Source organism: Lepidochelys kempii, chromosome 18, assembly GCF_965140265.1.
Source record: "Lepidochelys kempii isolate rLepKem1 chromosome 18, rLepKem1.hap2, whole genome shotgun sequence".
Taxonomy (NCBI): Eukaryota; Metazoa; Chordata; order Testudines; family Cheloniidae; genus Lepidochelys; species Lepidochelys kempii.
The window spans coordinates 4169187-4188507 of NC_133273.1; the positions used below are offsets into that span (position 1 = coordinate 4169187).

At 43.3% G+C, this 19321-nt stretch overlaps 1 protein-coding gene across 2 annotated transcripts in view; it reads right to left on the minus strand.

Annotated features, from left to right (window-relative positions):
* Positions 1 to 8112: 8112 nt before the first annotated feature.
* Positions 8113 to 19321, minus strand: part of ZMYND12 (zinc finger MYND-type containing 12) — a 36469-nt gene continuing 25260 nt past the window's right edge. The window contains exons 4-8 of one of the 2 annotated variants that reach the window (XM_073316521.1): positions 19088 to 19257; positions 16511 to 16633; positions 13166 to 13286; positions 9739 to 9884; positions 8113 to 8365 (exon numbers count right to left, since the gene is read on the minus strand). In XM_073316521.1, the coding sequence (XP_073172622.1) occupies positions 8246 to 8365; positions 9739 to 9884; positions 13166 to 13286; positions 16511 to 16633; positions 19088 to 19257 (680 nt within the window). In that variant the 3' untranslated portion in view covers positions 8113 to 8245. The remainder of the gene's footprint in view (positions 8366 to 9738; positions 9885 to 13165; positions 13287 to 16510; positions 16634 to 19087; positions 19258 to 19321) is intronic. The other variant, XM_073316522.1, reaches the window with a different exon arrangement.

Sequence of the window (19321 nt, forward strand, 5' to 3'; positions counted from 1 at the left end):
CCCATGCACCGCTACAGACTAGGGACCGAATGGCTCAGCAGCAGTTCTGCAGAGAAGGACCTAGGGGTTACAGTGGACGAGAAGCTGGATATGAGTCAACAGTGTGCCCTTGTTGCCAAGAAGGCCAATGGCATTTTGGGCTGTATAAGTAGGGGCATTGCCAGTAGATTGAGGGGCGTGATCATTCCCCTCTATTCGACATTGGTGAGGCCTCATCTGGAGTACTGTGTCCAGTTTTGGGCCCCACACTACAAGAAGGATGTGGAAAAATTGGAAAGAGTCCAGCGGAGGGCAACAAAAATGATTAGTGAACCGGAACACATGACTTACGAGGAGAGGCTGAGAGAACAGGGATTGTTTAGTCTTCAGAAAAGAAGAATGAGTGGGGATTTGATAGCTGCTTTCAACTACCTGAAAGGGGGTTCCAAAGAGGATGGATCTAGACTGTTCTCAGGGATGGCAGATGACAGAGCAAAGAGCAATGGTCTCAAGTTGCAGTGAGGGAGATCTCGGTTGGATATTAGGAAAAACTCTTTCACTAGGAGGGTGGTGAAGCACTGGAATGGGTTCCCTATGGAGGTGGTGGAATCTCCATCCTTAGAGATTTTTAAGGCCTAGTTTGACAAAGCCTTGGCTGGGATGATTTAATTGGGGTTGGTCCTGCTTTGAGCAGGGGGTTGGACTAGATGATCTCCTGAGGTCCCTTCCAACCCTGATCTTCTATGATTCTATGATTTCAGGTGGATCATCTGCCGATTGGGATGGTGAATGTATCCCATGTCCTGAGAGAGGAGCCACGATGCTGGGGGAAGGCTTATAGCTGGAGAGAGTATCATGTGAAGCAGGTACATGTACCAGACTTGTCATGGGCATGTCAGTGCTATTAGTATAACCAGAGCTCAATCTTTCTGTATCTTGTATAAGACTTGGAACAGGAGGGGAAAGGGAGGGAAGGGTTAGAGAAGTGGCACGTTCCAGTTCATAAGGAATGTATCCCCTAGTGAACTGCATCCCAGGCCTGCTCTGGAACAAAACTGAGGACAGTGGGTGGCCTCGTGAGTGGCAAAAAGGTCTAGTGGGGTGACCCCATTGGCGGAAGATGCGTCAGAGTGCTCTCATGTCCAGCTGCCATTCGTGCTTGTGCGAGAAGGTTCTGCTCAGCATATCCACTGTCGTGGTTTGATGTCCAGGGAGATACACAGCAGATATGGAAATGTCATCGTACATACACCAGTTCCGTAGCTTGATTGCTTCTGAGCATAGGAATGAGACCTGGTACCTCCTTGCCTGTTGATGTAATACATGCAAGCAAGGTTGTCCATCATTACTCGAACAGTTTGGTTTCTGAGGAGTGGTAGAAAATGTTGGCAGGCATTGTGGACCACCCTCAGTTCCAGAAGGTTGATGTGTAAGGTGACTCAGTGGGCATCCATCTTCCCTGTATAGTGTGTTTGAATAGTTACGTTCCCCAGCCGAGGAAGAGGCATCAGTGGTAAGTATCACGGTAGCAGGAAGTTGAAGAAAGGGGACTCTGGCACAAACATTGTCAGGGTACATCCACCACAGTAGTGAGTCCTTGGCCTGGGTTGGCATGGACAGGAGTTTTTGCATGCTGTGCTAGTGAGGAAGATGTAGTGTACGGAGTCAGCCCTGAAGACATGGCATGTGCAGCCTCACGTGTTTGACCTCAAACATAGCTGCAGAAATTGGAGGCATGTATGTGCTGGGATTTGGGGGCATGCTCAGTTGGTTGAGAGTAGGTGTGTTATCGCTGTGAACCTGTGAGGTGGTAAAAACACTCTTGCCTGCTTGGCATCGAGTAGATGGCCAATGAATTGCAGCGTTTGCACTGGGGTTAGTGTGGACTTTGCAAAATTGATACGGAGGCCTAGTTTTGTAAAGAGGGTCATTGTAGCGTGGACTGCTTGGAGCACTTCGATCTCAGACAGTAGGTACTTTGAGAAGGCAGTTGTCTAGCTATGGGAAAATGGTGATGCTTTGTTTGCAGAGGAAGGCCGCGACCACTGTGAGTACTTTGGAAAAAACTTGCAGAGCTGTGGATAGTCTGAAGGGTAGTACCCTGTACTGGTAGTGACCATGGCTGATGATGAATTGTAGGAAACATTTCTGAGCAGGGTGTACTGTGTAACGTTACACCCCATATTCTTCATAGAAATATTATTATTATACAAATATGGCATAACTAAGATAGAATCATAGAATATCAGGGTTGGAAGGGACATAATAATAGAATATCAGGGAATTGGGGGGAGGTATAGCTCAGTGGTTTGAGCATTAGCCTGCTAAACACCAGGGTTGTGAGTTCAATCCTTGAGGGGGCCATTTAGGGATCTGCGCCAAAAATTGGGGATTGGTCCTGCTCTGAGCAGGGGGTTAGACTAGATGACCTTCTGACATCCCTTCCAACCTTGATATTCTATGATTCTAACCTCAGGAGGTCATCTAGTCTAACCCCCCGCTCAAAGCAGGACCTAACCCACAAGATACATTTTATGCAAGATGGGTCATGTGAGGTATCATTGAAAAGGCTTCAGAGTAACAGCCGTGTTACTCTGTATTCACAAAAAGAAAAGGAGTACTTGTGGCACCTTAGAGACTAACCGATTTATTAGAGCATAAGCTTTCGTGAGCTACAGCTCACTTCATCGGATGCATACCGTGGAAACTGCAGCAGACTTTATATATACACAGAGAATATGAACCAATACCTCCTCCCACCCCACTGTCCTGCTGGTAATAGCTTATCTAAAGTGATCATCAAGTTGGGCCATTTCCAGCACAAATCCAGGTTTTCTCACCCTCCACCCCCCTACACACAAACTCACTCTCCTGCTGGTAATAGCCCATCCAAAGTGACAACTCTCTTCACAATGTGCATGATAATCAAGGTGGGCCATTTCCTGCACAAATCCAGGTTCTCTCACCCCCTCACTCCCCTCCCAAAAACCACACACACAAACTCACTCTCCTGCTGGTAATAGCTCATCCAAAGTGACCACTCTCCCTACAATGTGCATGGTAATCAAGGTGGGCCATGTCCAGCACAAATCCAGGCTCTCTCACCCCCCCTTCTCCCCCCCCCCCCCTGGGGACACACACACACACACAAACTCACTCTCCTGCTGGCAATAGCTCATCCAAACTGACCACTCTCCAAGTTTAAATCCAAGTTTAACCAGAACGTCGGGGGGGGGGGGGGAGGGGTAGGAAAAAACAAGGGTAAATAGGCTACCTTGCATAATGACTTAGCCACTCCCAGTCTCTATTTAAGCCTAAATTAATAGTGTCCAATTTGCAAATGAATTCCAATTCAGCAGTTTCTCGCTGGAGTCTGGATTTGAAGTTTTTTTGTTTTAAGATAGCGACCTTCATGTCTGTGATCGCGTGACCAGAGAGATTGAAGTGTTCTCCGACTGGTTTATGAATGTTATAATTCTTGACATCTGATTTGTGTCCATTTATTCTTTTACATAGAGACTGTCCAGTTTGACCAATATAAATGGCAGAGGGGCATTGCTGGCACATGATGGCATATATCACATTGGTGGATGTGCAGGTGAACGAGCCTCTGATAGTGTGGCTGATGTTATTAGGCCCTGTGATGGTGTCCCCTGAATAGATATGTGGGCACAGTTGGCAACGGGCTTTGTTGCAAGGATAAGTTCCTGGGTTAGTGGTTCTGTTGTGTGGTATGTGGTTGTTGGTGAGTATTTGCTTCAGGTTGCGGGGCTGTCTGTAGGCAAGGACTGGCCTGTCTCCCAAGATTTGTGAGAGTGTTGGGTCATCCTTCAGGATAGCTTGTAGATCCTTAATAATGCATTGGAGGGGTTTTAGTTGGGGGCTGAAGGTGACGGCTAGTGGCATTCTGTTATTTTCTTTGTTAGGCCTGTCCTGTAGTAGGTAACTTCTGGGAACTCTTCTGGCTCTATCAATCTGTTTCTTCACTTCCGCAGGTGAGTATTGTAGTTGTAAGAAAGCTTGACAGAGATCTTGTAGGTGTTTGTCTCTGTCTGAGGGGTTGGAGCAAATGCAGTTGTATCGCAGAGCTTGGCTGTAGACGATGGATCGTGTGGTGTGGTCAGGGTGAAAGCTGGAGGCATGTAGGTAGGAATAGCGGTCAGTAGGTTTCCGGTATAGGGTGGTGTTTATGTGACCATTGTTTATTAGCACCATAGTGTCCAGGAAGTGGATCTCTTGTGTGGACTGGACCAGGCTGAGGTTGATGGTGGGATGGAAGTTGTTGAAATCATGGTGGAATTCGTCAAGGGCTTCTTTTCCATGGGTCCAGATGATGAAGATGTCATCAATATAGCGCAAGTAGAGTAGGGGCTTTAGGGGACGAGAGCTGAGGAAGCGTTGTTCTAAATCAGCCATAAAAATGTTGGCATACTGTGGGGCCATGCGGGTACCCATAGCAGTGCCGCTGATCTGAAGGTATACGTTGTCCCCAAATGTAAAATAGTTATGGGTAAGGACAAAGTCACAAAGTTCAGCCACCAGGTTGGCCGTGACATTATCGGGGATAGTGTTCTTGACGGCTTGTAGTCCATCTTTGTGTGGAATGTTGGTGTAGAGGGCTTCTACATCCATGGTGGCCAGGATGGTGTTATCAGGAAGATCACCGATGGATTGAAGTTTCCTCAGGAAGTCAGTGGTGTCTCGAAGGTAGCTGGGAGTGCTGGTAGCGTAGGGCCTGAGGAGGGAGTCTACATAGCCAGACAATCCTGCTGTCAGGGTGCCAATGCCTGAGAGAATGGGGCATCCAGGATTTCCAGGCTTATGGATCTTGGGTAATAGATAGAATATCCCAGGTTGGGGTTCCAGGGGTGTGTCTGTGCGGATTTGATCTTGTGCTTTTTCAGGAAGTTTCTTGAGCAAATGCTGTAGTTGCTTTTGGTAACTCTCAGTATCATGAATAGGTCGGAATATGAACAAGAGGCTGCTCGGCAGCTCTCCAACACCACTTTCTACAAGCCATTACCCTATGATCCCACTGAGAGTTACCAAAAGCAACTACAGCATTTGCTCAAGAAACTTATTGAAAAGGCTATGATCTACTGAATGTGTTTATCTAGTTTGTATGTATGTATCATTTCTGCATCTGAAGTTAGGAATATTGACTATGTAACCATTACAACTGTGTGTGTACTTGGGGAAATGCCTACCAGACAGCAGGCAATCAGCCTGAATGAGCCATTTAAGAAGGACAATAGAACTTTGGAGATACTAATCTCCCACCTTCCTGAGGAGCTTCCTGGGATGTTGCTTTGACACTGCAGGGTCATTTATGATGTCACCTGGTACTGAGTACCACCTTGGACACTGCTGGTATTTTTCCACTGAAAACAAAGGGCTCCAGCCTTATGTAAATTCTATTTAAGGCTGGGGAGTAAATCAATCAAGACTCTTCTCCATTGCCTTCACATCCAAGAAGGAAGATGGCTAAAAACACCTGAAGGGAAAGGCAGGGGCTGACCCCAGACTGAGACAGAAGTCCAGTCTGTAAAGAGAAATAACTGGAACTCTAAGGTACAAAAACCCTGTAACCTGCCTACAACAACATTTAGGGTGAGAAATTACATTTTGTAACCTGTTTCTTAAGCTTAGTTTGCATGTTTTGTTTTATTTGCTCAGTAATCTGCTTTGTGCTTTTTGCTTTCCCTTATAACAACGGTGGGCAAACTTTTTGGCCCAAGGCCCACATCTGGTTATGGAAATTGTATGGCAGGCCATGAATGCTCACTAAATTGGGATTGGGGTGCAGGAGGGGGTAAGGGCTCTGGCTGGGGGTGCAGGTTCTGGAGTGAGGCCAGAAATGAGGAGTTCAGGGTGTGGAAGGGGCCTCCGGGCTGGGGAAGGGGGCTCAGGGGTGCAGGCTCCAGGCAGTGCTTACCTCAAGCAGCTCCCAGAAGTAGTGGCATGTCTCCTCTCCAGCTCTTAAACAGAAGGATGGCCAAGCAGCTCTGCATGCTGCCCTGTCTGCAGGTGCCACCCTGCAGCTCCCATTGGCTGCAGTTCCTGGCTGATGGGAGCTGCAGGAGGGGCACTTGGGGCGTGGGCAGCGCACAGAGCCCCCTGGCTGCCCCATTGCATAGGAGCTGGAGGGGGGACACGCCGCTGCTTCCGGGAGCCACGCAGAGCCGCGGCACACACATGCAGAGCAGCCCCCGACCCCACTCCCCAGCAGGAGCTCAAGGTCCAAATTAAATCAGTTGGCAGGCTGGATGTGGCCGGCGCGCAATAGCTTGCCCACCCCTGCCTTATAATCACTTAAAATTTACCTTTTGTAGTTCATAAACTTATTTCTTGTTTATTTTAAAACCCAGTTTATGCCATTCATATCTGGGGGGGGGGGCACAAAAAGCTGTGCATTTCTCTCTCCACATTGAGGGAGAGGGCAGATCTCTCTATACAGCACAAGACAATATTATTTTGGATTTACACCCCAAGGGAGGTGCACACATGAGTGCTGAGTAAATCCCCAACTGAATTTTCCCACACAGATTTCCCACACAGATTTCAGTCTGCAGCTGGGTGTGGCCTTACTTGTGTGTGTGCTAGAGAAGGCTTGAGGGCCTGGCACAGCAAGGACAAGGTGAGGAAGCCCAGACTGGTGGAACGGGTAGACGCAATGGGACACCAGTGCATCAGGTGGCATCCCGGATAGTGGGGGGATTCAACCTGTCACATGATGCAATATGAAAGTCCTGTAGGTCAAAGGCCCAAAACCAATCCCCCTGTTCCAAGGATGATGGTGGATAGGGTGACCATCCTGAAACGTTGTAGTTTGACAAACTTGTTGAGATTGCAACGGTCTAGGATGGGGTACCAACTGCCATACTTCTTTTGTGTCAGAAGTAATGAGAGTAGTAACTGCGTCCTCTGTGTTGTGGAGGACTGGTTCTATGGCTCCCAGTTGAAGAAGATGTCTTACCTCCCTCTCCAATATGGGCTCATGAGAGGGTCCCTGAAGAGGGACAGGGAGGGGGGTTGGTGGGATGGTATGGCCAGGAAGGGGATGGAGTAACCTTCCTTTAGTATTTCTAAGACACATCTGTCCGAGGTAATGAGCATTGAAGATGCTAAAAATGGAGTTAGGCAATTGCCAAACTGTTGGTGTGTAGATGGCGTTACAGATGATAGGGGCAACTGGAGCAGGCAGGAGGGTCTCTGGAGCTCGACCCACCTTCAAATTTGTTGCTTATGAGAGGGAGTTTGGGACAGTGTCCCTCATGCAGGCGATTGTCTGCACCTGTTGGGAAGTCGGTGATGACGGTGTTGGTTGTCAAATGGCTGCTGTGGGTAGTATGGCTGAGGGCAAGATCATGGAGGGAGCTGATATTTCCCCGGTCTCCGTTTTGGCTGTGGTGTGTACACACCAAGGGATTTTAGAGTGGCTTGGGAGTCTTTCAATGAGTGTAAGGAGCTGTTCATGCGCTCAGAAAAGAGTTTTTGTCCCTCGAACGGGAGATCCTCAACCGTATTTTGCACCTCCTTAGGGAATCCAAAAAGGTGCAACCATGAGGCACGTTGCATTACTACCACAGTAGCAATAGATCGGGCAGTTATGTTAGCGCAGTCCAGGGAGGCTTGCAGGGCCTTGAGGGCTATTAAGTGACCATCCGAAATGAGGGGCAGGAATTGTTCCCTTTTTTCCTCTGGCAGATCCTAGCAAAGTTCCTCCAGCTTAGAATAACTTTTATAATCGTATTTGGCCATAAGGGCCTCATAATTGGACGTTCGAAATTGGAGGGTAGCAGATGAATAGGATTTTCTGCCCAGGAGATCTAAAACATTTCCTCCTCAAAGCTGTCTGCTTGACCATATTTGAAAGCTATAAACTGAGACATTTGAAGAAAAGAACAAGGACAGAACATTCATCTCCGCCACTGAAATATACTGTACTAAGAGAACTTTTCAGAGGGACAGCATGGAGAAATTGTTGCATATTTTGCTTGTTCATCGTATTGGCTACGCATTTGTCTTAAAGTTGTTAATCCTGTTTTGATCATATTCTCATTTCCTACCCTGCTATATTGTTATATATTACCACCATCCATATAAAATCAAGTCAGCTATGATAAACTAAAACTGGCATAAAGTATAATTTTAATAAAAGCAAACAAATATACAGAGAATGTTTCTAGACAGGTGATAGCAGGCAAAAGTACAACACTCGTAATGCAACCTAGTTGAAAAGATAAAGAGGTGAAGAAACCGCACCCTATTTTGTGTAGAAAGGTTTGGATTTAATCAATTTTAATAGATGATGAATAGCTTCTGATGCATCTTGGTTTGGCAATTGTTTGGTTATTAGAAAAGCTTTCATCCCAAGATCATGAGCCTGAAACGACATTTAAAAAAAGATACAAAATAATTGCCATGAAATAGTTATACAGCCTTTTCTCACTAGGGTAGGAAAAATATACAGACAGGATCAAAGGAATTGCCATACTGGATCAGAGCCAAGGCTCTTCTAGTCCATTATCCTGTTTCAGAGAGCAGCCAGCACAAGCTGCTTTGGAGAAAGTTGTAAGAAATCTCCTAGTGGGCAACTATTGAATAATATGCCATCGTTTACCATTCCATCAATCTCTGTGTCATAATCACATTTTATGGTTTTTCAAATACAACTACTTTTCTGGATCTATCAGTTAGTCAGTTCTCAATCCATTTAACATTTGCTTCATTTATACTGTATCATGCAAGTTTTTAAATCAAAATGTCATGCAGTGCTAATTCAAACATCTTAAAAAGTCTTTGTTCATGTATTTACAGTCTCTATTTGTTATTTTGCATAACTCTACCATCTGGCTTCCTCTCCAAACTAAACATTCCCAGTTGTTTCCATCTCTGTTCATAAGGAAGTCTTACCCATCTCTAATAATTTTCAACTTGTGCAACCTTAACTCTGCCCCCTTGTTTGTAATCATTCTGATACAGTCTTGAATAACAGGATCACATACTGTTACTGTGACATGACCTCATCCTGATGCATAAAACACACCAACCTTATCAGTATACACCCCAGCCTCACTCACGCACAAAAGCCACGACTTTCACAAGTGATTGATGATTTTGGATGCCCAACTTGAGACAAATTAAAGGGGTCTGATTTTCAAATGGGCAGTGCTCAGCACTTTCCAAAAATCCACCCCCTTTAAAATATGGATGCCCCAAAATAGAGGCACCTTGACACATTTGAAAATATTAACCCTTTGCTCTCAAATACACTAGTGCAAATTCAAAATTAAACCCATTGACTTCAGCAGACTGAATGAATCCATATTTATATCATGATAACTGCAAAAAGGTCCAAAATCAGGCATTCATATATAGAACCCTTGTCTCAGTCACTGCACAACATCCAACCTGCGTGCTGAATGACAGAAAGTGGTATGTAATCATGCAATTAAGACTGTATTGTAACACAGAGTCTAAGCTGTATAAGGAACTTTAACTTGCCATTACCTGGTTTTGGGTACTTTGCTTTGTAACTTTAACATTAACATAGTATTTTTAAATTTAATTTCCTCGGTATTTAAAATAAATAAATAAATACTGGAATGTGGCTCTATTTGCTAGAAAGCAGTAAAATACTGTTCCCCATGAATTATGCATTCTCTGAGGCAAGCGCTCCTGCATTTAATGTTATAGTGTGAATCAAAAATATAGTGGGTTAATTAAAAATGAAAACAATCACTAGGTCAGACTTGCCTTTGGTAAATCCAAGATCAAGTAATGAAGCATTGCAAGAGCATGTATTACACTGGCAGTTTTCGCAGGCTGTTGCTCTGGTGCCTGTTCTCTGATATCTAATATTGCATCCAGTACTTGACTCGCTTCGGCTTGCTGAGCTTCATCTACATTGAGAATGAAACATTTAAGATGGATGGATAGCATGCAAGATAACATACTACTAAAACAAGCTAACTATCTGTTCTGTTTAGGCATTTATACCTCACATCACACTGATATCTGATTTCCATACAAATTCGAAAAGTAAGCATATTAAAATCTCTATATTTTCACCTGCAAATGGCAAGTTTGCTCTTTCAGCCTCTTCTCTGATGTGCGTCACAAGTCAATATCTAGATTATTCAGCCATTTAACTGCTGCATCATCAAGGATAGCAAGATGCTGCAATCTACCCTCTAATCTTCTAATTGTGCACTCCTCCACATGTTTGACCATCTGCATCACTGCCCTGCAGTCATGCTGTGAAGACTGGGCTATGTTAAATTTCTGCACTGTGGCAGTCACTCTGGCCATTCCAGTCAGCAGCTTGTTAAGCCTAGTTCAAGATCTACATACCAACTTGCAAAGGGTGGGTGAAAATTACAGCTTCTGAAATTTGTGCATGTCTGTCTCTCTATCCCAAAGTTGCTGCCACTCTATAAGAACATAACTGTCACCCTGATGTGCTGTTGTACCAATATTGGCACTGGGCCGGCACCACTGGACATGAATACAGGAACGGCCACTCCGAGCGTGCTAAAGGAGCTGGCGGATGAGATTGCAGAGCCATTGGCCATTAGATTGGCCAGACAACCGTTCAAAAGGAAAGTTGCAGCCACCATATTAGACTCACTTAAAGTCTCCACTAACAATGGTAAATGGCCAGTACATTTATTTCTTGGCTGAGTGACCCTTCGATACCATGTAGATGCCACATCAGCAAGACAGATATCATCCGCATGTACATACTTATTGGTCTTAGCTGTTGATAAGGAAACTTGCAGTTTCTAAAACAAATCAAACAGTAACATATATTACTGTTGAAAAGGAAACAAGGTAGAATGGAACCTTGTGGGAGTCTGTTACAGAGATGCCTAAGCCAACTGACTGTTTCCAGTTTGCAAGGTGAAGCTCTGATTCGTTATCATTTCCATGATGAACCGCACCAAGGGCTTACAGAGAACAGTCTGCAACAACCTGACAGCCCCACATGCCGGACATTATCACATGCAGCTGACAGATCAGCCATAACGGCACCAACTTTCTTGAAATCATCTTCGATGTCTGGTGTTAGGCGAATGACTTGATCTTGGGTACATCATCAAGATCTGAAACCAGCCTGAACAAAGGGTAATTGTGGTTTGATAACCTTGCTGATGTGCATCAGAATCAGTCTCTTTATAAGCATGTATCTGACACAGAGGAGAGAGATGGGTCAATAGCTCTAGGGATCTTCCAGTGGTTTTCCTCATTTCAGAGTGGCTACGACCTTTGCTCTGGGCCAGATTTTTGGAATGCAGTTGTCTTGGAAAACATCAGTTGAGGAACTAAAGCAGCAGGCTTTTTTCTTTCAGTTCCTGGTGAAGTAGGAACTTGATATGGATATAAATTATAATCCAGGCCTGGAGCCTTTCCCGTTTTCATAAGCTTAATGACCTGGTTCTTTGTGTGAAAAAGGAGCCAACAGGTTTGAATCCACACTAGGAGCCTGTCATCTCTCTGTAACCTCAGTTCTGAGCACATAGCTGAAAGATTTATTCAAATTCTGTGCGTGGTCATTAGCTACTAGCTGGAATAGAACAGCATTTGCAGTGACTGAAAACTCCTTTTTGCTGTGACTGGAATCTCCAAAAAGTCTTTTTATGGTCCATCTTTGTGCCTGTCTCTCTCCGTTGATTGTGCCTAGTTTGATCCAGCAGTTAAATGAGAAAATTTGGTAGGAGTCATTTATATTGGCTGGACATTTCAAGTCCAATTCAGCCAGCTCACTAATAGATGCCTCTAGTTCTGCTTTAAAAGGCCTCCTACCAGGCATTCAGAAAATACCACTCAGCCTTCTGTAGGCGGTTTGTTAGTGATCTCCACAGGCCTGGGGTGATCAAGGATGGCCAAGGCTAAGACTTTGGAAAAGCTTCAAGCATCTTCCACTCTACGACCACTAGCGGCAGTTGTGTGGAAGATGAAAAGATGATTCTGGGTGAAGAGACTGTTGCCCATCTGCTAAGTGAAATATGGAGGTTTGGTTTGGGTTTTAGAGAAGTTGTAGGTCAGTGACTGAGGCCCACTCCATTAGACTCTCTCTCTCTCTCTCTCTCTCTCTGTTGTTGCCAGGATATCCCCAATTGACATGGCAAGAACTGAAGTTGGCACAATAGATGGTTGTGGTGGAACACTGGTGGTGAAGTGCATCTCCTGAAGCAAGATGACATGTGCCTTCAAGGTCTGTAAAATGCAGCACCTTGAGAAGTGACCCTGGAATAGGGTTTGCGGTGCTGGCCCTGAAAGGGGCCCCATCGGAGGATGGCTCTTTAGGGCTGATTGTCACTTAAAATGCAAACCTGTGTTCTGCATTTTGTCTGCTTTTGTTTCACTTTTGCTATCCACAGCGGATATCATGAGAAGTCAATAGACATGTTTCAGCTTCTGAAGAAGGTTGCACTATAGAAGTGATTTATACTACTGCACATCATTGTACTGTCTGTCCTGAAACAGCAAGTCTTACATTACTGTGATTATTGAAGCTGGCAACATGCAGCAACTTCTCAGTGTGAGATTTTTGCAATAGTTTATGCTTATAGTTTATAATAGTTTTATAAATGGAAGTAATGTCACACAAACGTACACTGAAACATCATCCTGTCCTCTCTGAGAACAGTCACAGAATCATAGCCATTGTAGATGGAAAAGACAAGATAGAGCATCTACGCTGTCTTGTCTCCCATCAGTGCAGGACTGTTCCATATAAAGCAGTACATTTGCTAGCACTTCACTTATATGATGGGGCTTCCACAACCCCTGGTCTGAGACTATTAGACAGATTAATATGTTCCACTTCCAGAACATAACTTGTCCATGGGGTTCTACTGGTTAAAGAGATAAGGGGCCATACACATACCTCAACAGGCTGAAACTTCACTTTAGTGGGTTTCAACTTAAATAAGAAAAATGTAAATAACTGAAAATGCTTCAATGGAAACTAATTTCTGAAAGATAGTGACATCAAAATCTCAATTCTTAAAGCTAATGGCTCAAAGAGACCCCACAGGATTTGGTCTATAGAAATGTCAGACTCCCAAGACTCATACAAAAATAAACAGTGGAAAGGACTAGAGAACATTCTATGGCTCCTTCCCTTCAAACTCTTCTGTGTTCTATGAATAATAATAATACTGAAAATTGGATTTACTCAGAGGTTCTTCACTGATTTCCACTTCTTCAGACAATATATTAATTTCTGCTGGAGAAGTCAGAGTTTGTGATTGGACTTGAATCAGTCGACTGAAATGGGCATGCCAGATATCGGTTACCTATTGAGAAGGAAAAAGAATTAACATACAAAATTATTACACAGTATTTAAAAAGGGCATGTGTTTTGCCCTTTCCTTTTGCTCATTTTCCAGAACATTGCACAGTACAGTCTTAAATGATCCAAGTGACTGGGCCACCACCATCTTCCTTTTGTGATTATTCCATGTTCTACCAGCTCCCATCATAATGAATTTTTTTCAAAGGTTCAGCTGAAACTTTGTTCCTTTCTATTACTCCTAAGTCCATCTTCCCTGGCCAAGGTGCTCCTGAGACCCATCTTCCCTAGCTGTGGGACTGTTTAACCACAATGCAAATGTATTAGTAGCAAAATTGATTTTTATAGCAGGGTTTGGCTGAGCAATATAGACAGGTGGGGAACAAACAGTGTTAACTCCATGTTTAAAATAATGTTTGTGGCTAGGTGATCTCAAGAATATATTTTAAATACAGGATTAACATGATTTGGCCCCATAAACAGGTATAATTGTTAGCAATTTGCTTTGCTTTGACTGTTTGAACCACATTTAAAGCCATTTTTAAAGACAGTTCTAAAGCCAGTGAAGACTGGAGCAATCTAAATGATTCTTGTCCTTGATGCCTATGGTAAAGCTGTGAAAAAATTCACTAAGAAGCCTTCACCATCTCATAATCAGCTAGAGTTTGGGGCTTGTTAGCACTACATCTGCACTCCTGGAAGGAAGCAAGCTTGCAGGATCCAGTCCTAGGGAACAGGCAGCATCTATTACCCAGCAAGTTACCAGTACAACCCTCAGTGTTGCTCTAAAGCTTGGGCTATAAAATGTCTTCATTGAGTTTTGTTTTTACTGTTTAATAAAGTAGGTTACTGTACTGAACAATATATGGGATATGATTCTGGGATCACAATTGCATAGATTCTCAATGCAAGATATACTGACTCAACATATTAAACTGTACATTTTAAAATGTATTTAAATTATTATAAAAGTGAATAACAACCTTTCTCCATAAGAAAAATGACTGCAAATTCAAATATAAATTTTTAAGAGGTCTATGTTTACATGTTTTTTAAAATCTGATTTTTTTAAATTTATCTTTCTCTATCCTAGTTGTAACTCAGAGAAATATTTGAATAAGTAGTAGCTTACTTTCATGTTAATAATAATGTTTTATTTTAAGCCCCGTCCCAGCAGAGCACTGAAGCACGTACATAACTTTAGCACGTGAGCAGTCCCATTAGCTGCAATGGGACAATTTACAAAAGCAAAGTTAAACACATATTAAAAGTGTTTGCAGGATCGAGGGCTGAAGTGGCACTTTCATACTTGGCCCAGGGTCATTATAATACTAAGGTAACGGCTAACCTGGTGGCTGAACTTTGTGACTTTGTCCTTACCCATAACTACTTCACATTTGGGGACAATGTATACCTTCAGATCAGCGGCACTGCTATGGGTACCCGCATGGCCCCACAGTATGCCAACATTTTTATGGCTGATTTAGAACAACGCTTCCTCAGCTCTCGTCCCCTAAAGCCCCTACTCTACTTGCGCTATATTGATGACATCTTCATCATCTGGACCCATGGAAAAGAAGCCCTTAAGGAATTCCACCATGATTTCAACAATTTCCATCCCACCACCAACCTCAGCCTGGTCCAGTCCACACAAGAGATCCACTTCCTGGACACTACAGTGCTAATAAACAATGGTCACATAAACACCACCCTATACCGGAAACCTACTGACCGCTATTCCTACCTGCATGCCTCCAGCTTTCACCCTGACCACACCACACGATCCATCGTCTACAGCCAAGCTCTGCGATACAACCGCATTTGCTCCAACCCCTCAGACAGAGACAAACACCTACAAGATCTCTGTCAAGCTTTCTTACAACTACAATACCCACCTGCAGAAGTAAAGAAACAGATTGATAGAGCCAGAAGAGTTCCCAGAAGTTACCTACTACAGGACAGGCCTAACAAAGAAAATAACAGAACGCCACTAGCCGTCACCTTCAGCCCCCAACTAAAACCCCTCCAACGCATTATTAAGGATCTACAACCTATCCTAAAGGATGACCCAACACTCTCACAAATCTTGGGAGACAGGCCAGTCCTTGCCTACAGACAGCCCCGCAACCTGAAGCAAATACTCACCAACAACCACATACCACACAACAGAACCACTAACCCAGGAACTTATCCTTGCAACAAAGCCCGTTGCCAACTGTGCCCACATATCTATTCAGGGGACACCATCACAGGGCCTAATAACATCAGCCACACTATCAGAGGCTCGTTCACCTGCACATCCACCAATGTGATATATGCCATCATGTGCCAGCAATGCCCCTCTGCCATGTACATTGGTCAAACTGGACAGTCTCTACGTAAAAGAATAAATGGACACAAATCAGATGTCAAGAATTATAACATTCATAAACCAGTCGGAGAACACTTCAATCTCTCTGGTCACGCGATCACAGACATGAAGGTCGCTATCTTAAAACAAAAAAACTTCAAATCCAGACTCCAGCGAGAAACTGCTGAATTGGAATTCATTTGCAAATTGGATACTATTAATTTAGGCTTAAATAGAGACTTGGAGTGGCTAAGTCATTATGCAAGGTAGCCTGTTTCCTCTTGTTTTTTCCTACCCCCCCCCCAGATGTTCTGGTTTAACTTGGATTTTAACTTGAAGAGTGGTCAGTTTGGATGAGCTATTACCAGCAGGAGAGTGAGTTTGTGTGTGTATGGGGGTGGGGGGGATGTGAGAACCTGGATTTGTGCAGGAAATAGCCCAGCTTGATTGTCATGCACATTGTGTAAAGAGTTGTCACTTTGGATGGGCTATCACCAGCAGGAGAGTGAATTTGTGTGGGGGGGTGGAGAGTGAGAAAACCTGGATTTGTGCTGGAAATCACTTTAGATAAGCTATTACCAGCAGGACAGTGGGGTGGGAATAGGTATTGTTTCATATTCTCTGTGTATATATAAAGCCTGCTGCAGTTTCCACGATATGCATCTGAGGAAGTGAGCTGTAGCTCACGAAAGCTTATGCTCTAATAAATTGGTTAGTCTCTAAGGTGCCACAAGTCCTCCTTTTCTTTTTGCGAATACAGACTAACACGGCTGTTACTCTGAAACCTATAATACTAAGGGGAGTCAGTAACACACAAACATTGAGAATAACCTCAAGAAAACTTGTAAATATCAGAAAAATTTACTGGTGCTACTAACCTCAGTGTACAGTGAGTCTGCAATGTCCATTTTGTTCTGACAAAAGAACACATTAGCCATGTGGAAATAACCTCCAGATGTACTAATGTCATGAGTTCCAAATGCACAACTGGCAAAATAAATCTGAAATATATATATATATATAAAATGTAATTATATAAACTTAATATTCACATCCAAATACGTTTGGGGATAAGTTTATTAACTTGAAGATTAGCAATATTTTATTTATTTCTTCTATTTTCCACCTAATATTAGATGCAAAATTAATTATATTTAAATCCAAGCTTAAAATGTTGCACCAAAACCATGCAGATTCTCCCTTTTTCCACAAAGGACTGAAAACCTCCCTCATGTCCCTAGCTAGGAATACTCCTGGTCCAGAGGCACAGAGATGGCAAATTTCAGAGTAGCAGCCGTGTTAATCTGTATTCGCAAAAAGAAAAGGAGTACTTGTGGCACCTTAGAGACTAAATTTATTTGAGCATAAGCTTTCATGAGCTACAGTGAAGTGAAGTGAAGGCGTGAGGATACTTAACATGGGGACCGAGCCATAACACAAATTGAATCTATTTCCCCATGTTAAGTATCCTCACACCTTCATGTCAACTGTCTGAAACGGGCCATCTTGATTATCACTTCAAAAGTTTTTTCCCCCCTGCTGATAACAGCTTCTCTTAATTAATTAGCCTCTTACAGTGGGTATGGGTACTTCCACCTTTTCATGTTCTCTGTACGTATAAATATCTTCTTACTATATGTTCCATTCTATGCATCCAATGAAGTGGGCTGTAGCCCATGAAAGCTTATGCTCAAATAAATTTGTTAATCTCTAAGGTACCACAAGTACTGCTGTTCTTTTTGCTGATACAGACTAACACGGCTGCTACTCTAAAACCTGGTAAATCTGAGTCAATATCCCTGAAATTAATAAGAACAAAACTACTGGATGGAGAGAAAGAAAGATTACTTAGTAACTACAGTAGTTAGAGGGCTTTCCCTTCACCCTCTCCCCTGGTTCTTGTCACGCAGACAGAAAGCAAAAGACCAGAAGTCTGAAGTGCAGGCAATGCTATGTTTATTGGGGTTAGTTTCCAGCAAGCATGTATACCGTAACTTTGACGCTGCAGAGCCTTGTTTCCCAGTGTCCCGTCTCCCTCCTCCTCAGTAGACATATTTATACCTGAAATGCACGCCCACAGTGCCACCCCTTACAACTTACGGTCATGTTCTGTTTTGGGTGGCTGTGCGTCCATCCCACCCCTTTTGTACACCACGGGAGGAGTAAGGAGTGACGTATGCTACAGTCACAGGCAGGCATTTCTTTGACCTTTTAGTGTTTTATCTTCCCCTCAATCTTCCCTCACCCCTCCCAACTGGTTGCTTGACCTTGCCTTGAGATAGGAATGGAGGCAGTCTTCAAGTGTGTGCTCATATATTATACTCTCACCGTGCCCAACAACACTTTAACTGCTCTTATTTGTTCCCATTATACTAACAAACCCTCTGGCTTGGGCAAAAGCAACACATAGAGTGTCTTTGTCCTTTGTTCACACATATGGGTAAGAATGTATGTGTATCATAAAACCAAACAGGCAAGCAAAACTCAAAATACTGTCTCAGGCAAAAATACAGACCTGACTCCTATATGGGCACTAGCACTCCTAACAATAGTCACGCACCTGGACTGACACCGCTGATCCACACTCATGGGAGCACCTACGTGATAACCCATGCAAAGCAGTGGCCATTAGGGCTGTGTGCATTCTCCCTTGCAACACTGAAAGTTTGGACCAGAGACTATGGACTTAATACATCCTCCATTAAGGCCTATTGAGAGTATTTAGAAGGAACTGTATAAAAGCAGCAGCCCTGACCTTGTTCCAGTTACTTTCTACTCAGTCAGAATCCCCTCTGTATACTCTGAAGGAACAAGGCAGGTGGGTGAGGGCAGATCTGTACTGACAATTTACTCAAGGAAATACAATTATTAGGAAAGTAACCTTTCTCCTAGTACTGACGGCAAAGCCCACTCTTGAGAGATTAAGTAGCCGCAACATCTAAGGAGGTGCATCTGAGAACAAAGTTTGCACGACTACTCTCCCAAATGATCATATGGCAAAAAAATTCAGGAGAAAATATTATGGAAGCAGTTGTTTAAATAATGGAATAAATAGTGTAACTGTTGTCTAACAAAAATGATCAAGAAATAAAATAGCTGCAAGTATAAAATGGACTATTTGTTTAACGATAGGCAACTACACCAGGTTGCAGTAGGAATGTATACCTCAACTGAATAGAAAGGCTGATGAATATTATTTAATAATACTATAAAGAACACAGGGAATACACAATTCACAGAAATAAGAATAATTACTAGAACACAACTTTGGATAAGTACTTATGTGTTGTCTGTTGTATCTATCTAGCACAGGTTTTTCAAAGGTGATTCTTAGCATGGTATCTAAAATCTGTACTAGAATCTAAGTGTCTGTTGGGCTTTCCTAACAATTGCTACATGGACTGTGTACAATTATAAGGAATTTTTCTTCTACTTCAGTATTTTATTCTACGTACATCAGTAGCCAGGTGGTATAAAGACTCTTCAAAATTTCCTTTAGCAGCATAGAGGAGACCCAGGTTACGATGCAATTTAGACTGAATGCCATTACTGCAGTCAGAAGTTTTGAGGATAATCCATTGAGCTTGTGAGAGGTATTCCTCTGCCTGGGTAAGATGGCCAAGACCTGAAATTATATTTCAAGAAAAAAGAGGGCAAATGTCAGCAAATTTTTAGAAGCTTAGAGAATA